The 8,995-nt window shown below is 58.6% G+C and overlaps 1 protein-coding gene across 2 annotated transcripts in view; it reads left to right on the forward strand.

Moving 5' to 3' along the window:
- The window catches only part of TSPAN16 (tetraspanin 16), a 37,909-nt gene extending 32,158 nt beyond the window's left edge, over window positions 1–5,751 (forward strand). For both annotated transcript variants that reach the window (XM_058658042.1, XM_004595754.3), the window contains 5 exons: window positions 806–880; window positions 2,918–3,025; window positions 3,888–4,040; window positions 5,002–5,085; window positions 5,674–5,751. In XM_058658042.1, the coding sequence (XP_058514025.1) occupies window positions 806–880; window positions 2,918–3,025; window positions 3,888–4,040; window positions 5,002–5,085; window positions 5,674–5,721 (468 nt within the window). In that variant the 3' untranslated portion in view covers window positions 5,722–5,751. The remainder of the gene's footprint in view (window positions 1–805; window positions 881–2,917; window positions 3,026–3,887; window positions 4,041–5,001; window positions 5,086–5,673) is intronic.
- The last annotated feature ends 3,244 nt before the right edge of the window (window positions 5,752–8,995 follow it).

Consider the following 8,995-nt stretch of genomic DNA (forward strand, 5'->3'; position numbering starts at 1 on the left):
CCTGGACTCGCATCTCCCTGATGCCCTCTGGTGGCCGTGAGGGGAACAGAGGCCAAGTGGCACAGGTGGGGTTTGGGGGAATGCAGGGTCCTGGAGTGGGCAGCTTGGAAGAAAACAAATGTATTTGAGAGCCTGGCACGGTAGCCTAGTGGTTAAAATCCTCACCTTGAGCGCAGCAGGATCCCTTATGGGTGCTGGTTCTAATCCTGACAGCTCCACTTCCCCTCCAGCTCCCTGCCTGTGGCCTGGGAAAGCAGTGGAGGACGGCCCAAAGCCTTGGGACCCTGCACCTGCTTGGGAGACACGGAAGAGGCTCCTGGCTCCTGGCTTCGGATTGTCGTGGCCACTTGGGGAGTGAATCAGTGGATGGAAGATCTTCCTCTCTGTTTCACCTCCTCTCTGTATGTCTGACTTTCCGATAAAAATAAATAAAGCTTTTTTAAAAATTTTAATATATTTGAAAGAGAGCTCTCCTACCTGCTGGTTCACTCCCCAAATGCCTGCAACAGCCAGAGCTGGGCCAGGAGCCAGGCGCTCCATCCGGTCTCCATGTGCATGGCAGGTGCCCCCGTCCTCCAGCCGACACCTCCAGGTGTGTGCACCTGCCGGGAACCGGAGCCAGGACTCAGACCCAGGCATTCAGACCGGGTATAGACGCTCAGGCACGACCGTGGCCAGACACCCCCAGCCCCGCCCCAGCACGGCCGGAGAGCTCTGAGACACGCAGTGGGGCTGTGGGGAGGCAGGACGGCCCCTTCATCCGGGCCACGGCCTCTGCCCACACTGCCCGCCCCATGTTTTCCAGGGCTTCCTGTCCATGGCCATTGTCATCGTCACAGAGGTCACAGCCGCCACCGTGGTCCTGTCCCTCCTGCCCGTGGTGAGTCAGGTGCATGTGTCCCACTCACCAAAAGAAAGACAGGCACCCATGGTCGCCCCGCCCCACCAAGCACCCTTCCCCAACCCTGCCAGGCAGGCACTCGCCCTGGGACCAGCCATGCCTCCAGGATGGCACCCAAAGCTGGCAGCCGCTGCCAGGAAACGTCTTGCCTGGTGTGCGGAGAGGGAGACGGGCCACACAGGCGGGTCATGACTGATTGCATTTTAAGATCAATTTATTTACCTGAATCGCAGACAGAGAGGAAGATCTTCTATCCGATGATTCACTCCCCAAGTGGCCGAAACTGCCAGAGCTGAGCCGATCCGAAGCCAGGAGCCAGGAGACTCCTCCAGGTCTCCCACGTGGGTTCAGGGTCCCAAGGCTTTGGGCCGTCCTCCACTGCTTTCCCAGGCCACAGGCAGGGAGCTGGGTGGGAAGTGGAGCAGCCAGGACTCAGACCCGTGCCCCGTGGGATGACAGCATTACAGCTGGTGGCTTAACCTGGTGCACAACACCCACCCTTTGTGGGGGGCTGGTGAGCAAAAATCCATCACGGTGCCCCAACCTGGGCCACCTGTGCCCACCACGGCCCTGACTGGGTCCTCCACAAAGATCTGTGTCACAGTCCTGGACAGAAGGGCACACAGGGCAAGCAGGTCTGGGGGAGGGGCTGGAGGCTGAGGATGGCCAGGGTGGACGGGGCTCAGGTCAGCCAGCGGTCAGGACGGCCTGAACACAGCCAAGCACATGTGGGAGGAGGCAGAAGAAGGCTTTGGTGTGTGTACACGTTTGCACATGAGAGGCGAGAGTTTCGGGCTGGTGCGGTTGCCTAGCAGTTTGTCTCGCCTTGTATCCGCTGGGTTCCCATGTGGGTGCTGACTCGTACCCTGGCAGCCCCGCTTCCCATCCAGCTCCCTGCCTGTGGCCTGGGAAAGCAGTGGAGGACGGCCCAAAGCCTTGGGACCCTGTGCCCACACTTGAGACCCAGAGAAAGCTCCAGGCTCCTGGCTTCAGATCAGCTCAGCTCTGGCCGTTGCGGCCACTTTGGGGAGTGAATCAGTGGATAGAAGATCTTCCTCTGTGTCTCTCCTCCTCTCTCTGTATATCTGACTTTCCAATAAAAGTAAATAAGTCTTTAAAGAAAAAGAGAGATGAGAGACTCACCCTGGACGAGGTGTGGCTTGCAGAGGCAATGCTGTAAGCCAAAAATCAGGCCAGTGGCTCAGCGGACAGGTGGCCCGGGCACTTGCAGAGGGCGCCAGCAGGTAAAGCAGGGGGCGGGGTGCATCTGCCCAAGAAAGTGACCCTCTGAAAGCTGATCTCCAGGGCCGCTGGGCAAAGTCCTTGCTGGGCACACCTGCTCAGAACCTGCAGGAAGCTACCGCAGGCAAGGGGGCAGGGAACTCAGGTCCCCCACTCTCCCATGGCTTGGGGGTCTCCCCCAGGGCAGCCAGGATGAGGGAGGGAGGGGAAACAAAAACTCAGGGGTTGGACCAGTGGGCAGACAAGGAGCCAGGGTCTGGGGGCTCAGGGCGGGAACCCCAGGGAAGCCCGGATCAGAACAGCCGGGTCAGACGAGCAGAAAAACTATGCCAGCGTACAGCACGGTGACACACATTCAGTGTCTCCTTGGGGCACAGGGGACAGGTGCCAGAGGAGACACGCACCACCTCCCCCTCTCCAGCTTTGGCAAATGGGAAGCCCAGAGCATGGCGCGGGACAGCGGGGAAGCGCTCACCTCCCTGGGCGTGGCAGATTTTGGGGGATGCCCTTTGTCGCACAACAGCGAGTGAATGATGTTTGGTGTACGTGGTGGAAGGGTGGTGTCTCTCCTTCAGTTACAGCTCAGCCAGGGGCGTGTGGGGCGACGCCAGAGAGCAGCTTGCCTGCTGGCCCACGCGCTCTTCATGGACCCCCACCGCCAACATTCCTGCTCGGTACCCCAGACAGTCCCCTCCCCGTACCATATGGGTGTTGGTCACTTACGGCCCCACGTCGGGTCCCACTTTCAGTCTCACTTCTGGTCTCCCGCTTCAGGTTCGCGAGTTGACCTTGGAGCACACCTTGGTGACCCTGAAGAACAATTACCGAGGCTACAATGAGCCGGACGACTACTCCTCGGAGTGGAACCTGGTGATGGACAAGGTGGGGCGCCTGGGAACTTCAGGGACAGGGAGGCTGGAAGCCCAGCTGGGGACGTGCGCATCAGAGGGCCCTGGTTCAGGGAGTGCACTCCCCGGGCCTCAGCAACGGGCCGAGGAGGACGTAGGTCGCTGCCATTATGTGGGAGACCTGGATGGAGTTCAGGGACCAACGTGCTCTGTTGGGTTGGTGGAGTGAATTGGTGAGAAACAGACACAGGGGCCAGCACGTTGGTGCGCTGCATTAAGCTCCCGTCTGCAGTGCTGGCATTCGGTGTGGACGCTGGTTCAATCCCAGCTGCACCTTTTCTGGCCCAGCTCCCTGCTAAATGTGTCTGAGAAAGCAGCGGAGGCTGGCCCAAGTGCTTGGGACCCCCGCACCCACACGGGAGACCCGGATGAAGCTCCTGGCTTCGACCTGGCTGGGACCAAGCTAATCACTGATGGTGTGAACCTGCAAACGGAATATCCGAGTCTCTCTGTAATGTCGTCTTTTTTTTTTTTAAGATTTATTTATTTTTATTGAAAAGGCTGATATACAGAGAGCAGAGACAGAGAGGAAGATCTTCCATCCAATGATTTACTCCCCAAGTGACCACAACAGCTGGAACTGAGCCAATCCAAAACCAGGAGCCTCTTCCGGGTCTCCCACGCAGGTGCAGGGTCCCAAGGCTGTGGGCCGTCCTCCACTGCTTTCCCAGGCCACAGGCAGGGAGCTGGGTGGGAAGTGGCGCAGCCGGGACTTGAACTGTGGCACTGTGACGTGGGGTGTGGGGGTCCCTAGCAGCCCCTCAAGTCTGTTTCTGGGCAGGTGGTCTGACTGTAGCATGTGAAGTGTGCTCACGCATGGCGTCTCTCTCTCCCAGCTCCAGTGCTGCGGGGTGGACAACCACACCGACTTCCTGGGCTCCGCCTTTGAGAAAAGCACGGGCCACAGTTACCCCAGGGGCTGCTGCCGATCCATGGGCATCGCAGCCTGTGACGGGCACAACGCATCCTCGGCCGTCATCCACCAAGGGGTACCGTGGGGTGTGCCTGGGACCTCCCCTCTGCCTGGGCCACCAGGAGAGCAGCGCGGACTCCTGCAGGGGCGCGAGGAACAGGACACAGAGAACGTTAGCTCAGGGCAACCACACAGCGGGCAGGGAAGGGTTTCTCTGGCCCCATTTCACAGACGGCAAAACTGAGTCTCACGCAAGGGAAATGACCAGGTCAGCATGACAGCTTCGGCACAAATCCCCACCCCACTGAGACTGCAGACCAGGGTACTCATGCTGCAGCATGAACAGCCCAGGGGCTGGCACTGTGGTACCTGTAGATAAACCACCATGTGATGCCAGCATTGCCACAGGGGCACACAGCTGGATGGGAAGTGGAGCAGCTGGGACTTGAACCCACGCCCGTACGGGATGCTGGTCTTGCAGGTGGTGGCTTAAGGCGCTGTGTGGACAAACTGATGCATATATATATATATATATATATATATATATATATATATGTTTAAAAATGACCTATGTGTAAAAGGGAGGGCGGCTGAACTGTGATAACAGCAAGGGCCGTGTGGCTTCAGCTTCCAGAAGTAAGCAGGCACAGAGCCCACCAGCAGGTGTCTGCCCTGCTCCCCAGTCCCCTCAACTGTGTCTTCCTCATCTCTGAGCGTTTACCTCCTGTTCTCTCCTGTTCCCCAAGAGGTGTCGTAGGGAAGCGTGACTGAGGGAATGCATGTCAAGGTGCCACATGCCTGCAGGTCCTTTCTATGTAAAGAGCACTCGGCAATAACTAAGATGCCTCACTGGGCTGTCTGTGAGGGTACGAGATGGGATCAGCAGTGATGCTGGGATAGAGCCAGGGAAAGGCCAGGCCCTCGTGGCTGCTGTGTCCCCTCTTGGAATCTGGGAGAAAGCTGGGTGGCCTGCCTGGTGGAGGCAGTCATAAGTCCCACACCGACTGGCTGTTTGTGTCTCTCGCTCCTCTCCTCAGGGCTGCTTCTCCAAGCTCTTGGAAATAACCAAGAGGCAGAGCTCCGTGCTGTCCGGGGGTTTGCTGGGGGCGGCCGTGATGCAGGTAAGATCTGGCTCCTACGTTAAAGCGCCTACTGTGTACCGTACCCGGTCTGGCTGAGCAGACCCATTCCGGAACTGGCATTCAAGGCTGGGACATGGATGATGACAGTGCTGAGGAGACAGGTTGATGTGGGAGGGAAGGAAAGCACAGAGGGCTTCCTGAGGGAGGAGGCATGGGGAGGGAAAGGCACTTGAGTTGACGTGGGGAGCAGGTGGTGCAAAGGTTGTGAGACGCACACCCGGGTCTCCGCTCGGCCCCCAGGGCACCATCGGCAGCACCAGCTCTCTCCATCTGGGGTCCTGGCTGCTCCACTTGCCATCTGGCTCTCTACTTGACACTCCTGAGAAAAGTAGCTAAGGATGGCTCAAGTGCCCTGGGACCCTGCACCCGCACGGGAGACCCGGGAGAGGCTCCTGGCTCCAGACCAGCCCAGCTCGGCCCGCGCTGTTGTAGCGAATGAGCAGCAGGAAGAGCAGTGGAGAACCACCTGGAAAACTCTAGCTCTGCAGCATGCTGGGACACGTCTGGCCGTGGGGTGCCGCCCGGGGCTGCCCAGCGTTGGCGCAATGTCCGTGTCTCTCATTGCAGCTGCCGGGCACCCTGGCCACCTTGCTGCTGTTCATCAAGCTCGGCTGACCCCGGCCCTGGAGTGGACGGCGCGGGGCCCGCCTACCGCCTACTGCGAGTTTGGTTTCTCTCTCTTTTTAAAATTTCTTTGTGGCACTCACTCCATTTGGAAGGGAGTTGGAGAATTAAAAAAAAAAATCCGGAAGCCCCTGTCCCTTTGGCCTCCTCTGTCCTTCGTTTTATTTTGGATATCTGGTTATCATTTTAGCTTAAAGTAGACAAAGGGGGATGGTGCTACAGCAAAACTCATTAATGTTCCACCTCCAAGCACTGGCATCCCCTAGAGGTGCCGGTTCAAGTCCCATATGGGCCGCCCCACTTCCCATCCAGCTCCCTGCCTGTGGCCTGGGAAAGCAGTGGAGGACGGCCCAAAGCCTTGGGACCCTGCACCCGCGTGGGAGACCCGGGAGAGGCTCCTGGCTCCTGGCTTTGGATCGGCTCAGCTCCGACTGTAGCTGCCACGTGGAGAGTGGACCAGCAGATGGAGGATTTTTCTCGGTAACTGCCTTTCCAATAAATACATCTTGAAGAAAAAGTGAGACCGGACTTGGCTGCTTGGCTGGAACGAAGCCTGCTTCAAACCCTCCTACCTCCCTGCCCAGGTCTCCTCTAGCCTGCTGTGGCCTTGCCTTCTCCAAACCCCAATGTCCACCGGCTGACACCAGGCACGTGGGCTCAGCTCGCCCTGCCTGGCCTGCCCCAAGGCCCACCTTCCACTTCGACACCAGGAGTGTGAATTCCCGGGGCCACTCAGCTTCCTGTTGGTGGCTGCTGGCCACGGCCCCTGCTCCCCTTTCTCCCTGCACTTCCTCTCCATCTCTGGCACCTGCGGGTGCTGCCAAGGTAACCCGAGCCTGGGCAGGGTGTGTGGGCTAGGTGTGGCTATCGCTCCAGGTGGATATTTTCCTGGGTCGCAGCTGTCAGTGAGCCCAGGGCATCCACGCGGAAGGAGCACAATGTGCGTCAACGTGCGTCAGCGGCGTGGCCGCCTCCTTCCGAGGGCACTGGGAACAGGGGTACCGTGGCACAAGCGACCGCCCTTTGCCTTCCACGGGCTCCACTGCCATCACCCCAGCAAGCTTTGACAGCATGGTGAGCAGGCATGTGGGCTGGGCACATCCCGTATGGGCACCACCTCAGCTCCGGCCGTCCTGGCCACTTGGGGAGCGAATCAGCAGACGGAAGATCTTCCTCTCTGTCTCTCCTCCTCTGCGTATGGCTGAGTTTCCAATGTAAACAATTGTTATTCAACAGCCAGGGCTGGACCAGGCTGAAGCCAGCAACTCCAGAACTCCATCCGGTCACTCGCCTTGGGGTCAGGGACCCACCGTCCTCAAGCTGTCACCTGCCGTCTCCCAGGGTGTGTCCGAGCAGGCAGCTAGCATGGCAGCAGAATCAGAAGTCTTGAACCCAGGGTCTCTGAGTCGCTTTGCCAACTGCCTGCCATGGTCTCTAAGACGCCCAGTCCCCTAGCCTGAGGCCATGCGGGTGACCCCAGTCCCCGGCCACCTCATTAGCATTCAGGACACTTCTAATCTCTCTAAGGGTTTTCCAAGCCGCTTGCCAGGAAGCACCGGAAAGCCAGAGACCAAATATTTACTTTCTGTCACACAGCAGTTGGCAGCGGAGCTGGGTGTGGCCTGGAGCCCAACAGAAGGAACTGCCGATGCTCCCCAGCGGGCAGGGCTCGGCGGAGAACAGCCTGCTGTGCAGCTCAGAGGAAGAGCCTTCTGGACATTTAGTGCTGCAGCTTGGGGATGCTGCGTCTCCGGGAGGGGGCGGGGCTGGATCCACTATTTCAGACCTGGCTCTCTGCACATGCGCACTCTGAGGCAGCAGGTGCCGAAGGACCCGGGCTCCTGCCACTCTCACGGGGGACAGCGCGGGGGAGACCCAGATGGGGCTTCGGGCACCAGCCTGGCCCAGCCTTGGCTGCTCAGGAGTGAATCAGGGAAAGACAAGATCTGTGTATCTGCCTTTCTTATTAAAAAAGGGAAAGAATGTTTTTAAGATTTATTTATTTTTATTAAAAAGACAGATACACAGACAGAAAGAGAGAAAGATCATCCATCTGCTGGTCCACTCCCCAAGTGGCTGCAATGGCCAGAGCTGAGCCGATCCAAAGCCAGGAGCCTGGAGCCTCTTCCGGGTCTCCCACATGGGTGCAGGGTCCCAAGGCTTTGGGCCGTTCTCCACTGCTTTCCCAGGCCACAGGCAGGAGCTGGATGGGAAGCGGGGTCGCTGGGACACAAACTGGCTCCCATATGGGATCCTGGCGTATGCAAGGAGTGACTTTAGCCACTAGGCTACCATGCCGGGCCCTAGAGAGACAGAGATCTTCCTGCTAGAAACACTGAACACTCCACAGAACTTTCTAGATCCAATGTCATGGCCACAGGCTGTCCCTAGAGACAGCCCTGGACGGAGTGAAGGCTCTATTGTTCCCCAGCAGCCCTCTCCTGGCCACTGGAAGGACGTCACCCCCAACGGCTTTTCCTGAAACCCCATTTCGCTAATGGAAAACAAGAACAAGCGCATGTCAAAGCGGCAGCTTTAATAGATCCTCCCCGCCGCCCCCGCAATGGCAAGTGCATTGTCTTCCAAAAATGGACGCCCAGGGCAGAGGGTCGGCAGCAGGGGCATCGGTGGGCGGCCGAGCGCGCTCGGTGGTGCTGTGTCCCAGACAAGTGCCAGCCCAGAGCCAGACAGAAGCGTCGCTCCGACACGCACTGGAATTTCTGCCCTGACTTGCGTCTTCCAGCGGAGTGAGAAAGACACAAGCCTACCCTCCCCTTAGACACCAAAACCAAACACAAAAGCCCCCTAAGCTGTCCCACCTGGCAATGTCCACAAGCCCTGGCCCTTGCCCAGGAACTGCCAGCAGCAACGGGTAGGAGGGCATCCGCTAGCGGGAGCTGGCCCTGCTGTGGTCTGCACCTTCAACCACCCCTGCCCAGGGAGGCAGGTTTTCTCCCAGCCTTTGGTTTGATTTCTGTCTGGAAATTCAACTTCCCCCTGCTGCTGGGATCCACCAGGACTGATGGTCTGGGTTCTGTAAGGACCAGTGAGGTATTAAACCCTGCGCCCACCACCACCACCATAAAGTTAACAACCTGCCTTACTTCTCAGCAAACAAGAATACATTGTCTCTACATTGTTTGGAGAGGAACCCCAAGGGGCTCTCTCTGTTGCAACTTTGTTGAAAACTCCATGCGGAACAACTCCTTCAGGTGAGGTGCAAGGCGCAGCGGATAGGAGCAGCAGCCTGCCCGTCAGCTCACCG

This window comes from Ochotona princeps, chromosome 33, assembly GCF_030435755.1.
Source record: "Ochotona princeps isolate mOchPri1 chromosome 33, mOchPri1.hap1, whole genome shotgun sequence".
Lineage (NCBI taxonomy): Eukaryota > Metazoa > Chordata > Mammalia > Lagomorpha > Ochotonidae > Ochotona > Ochotona princeps.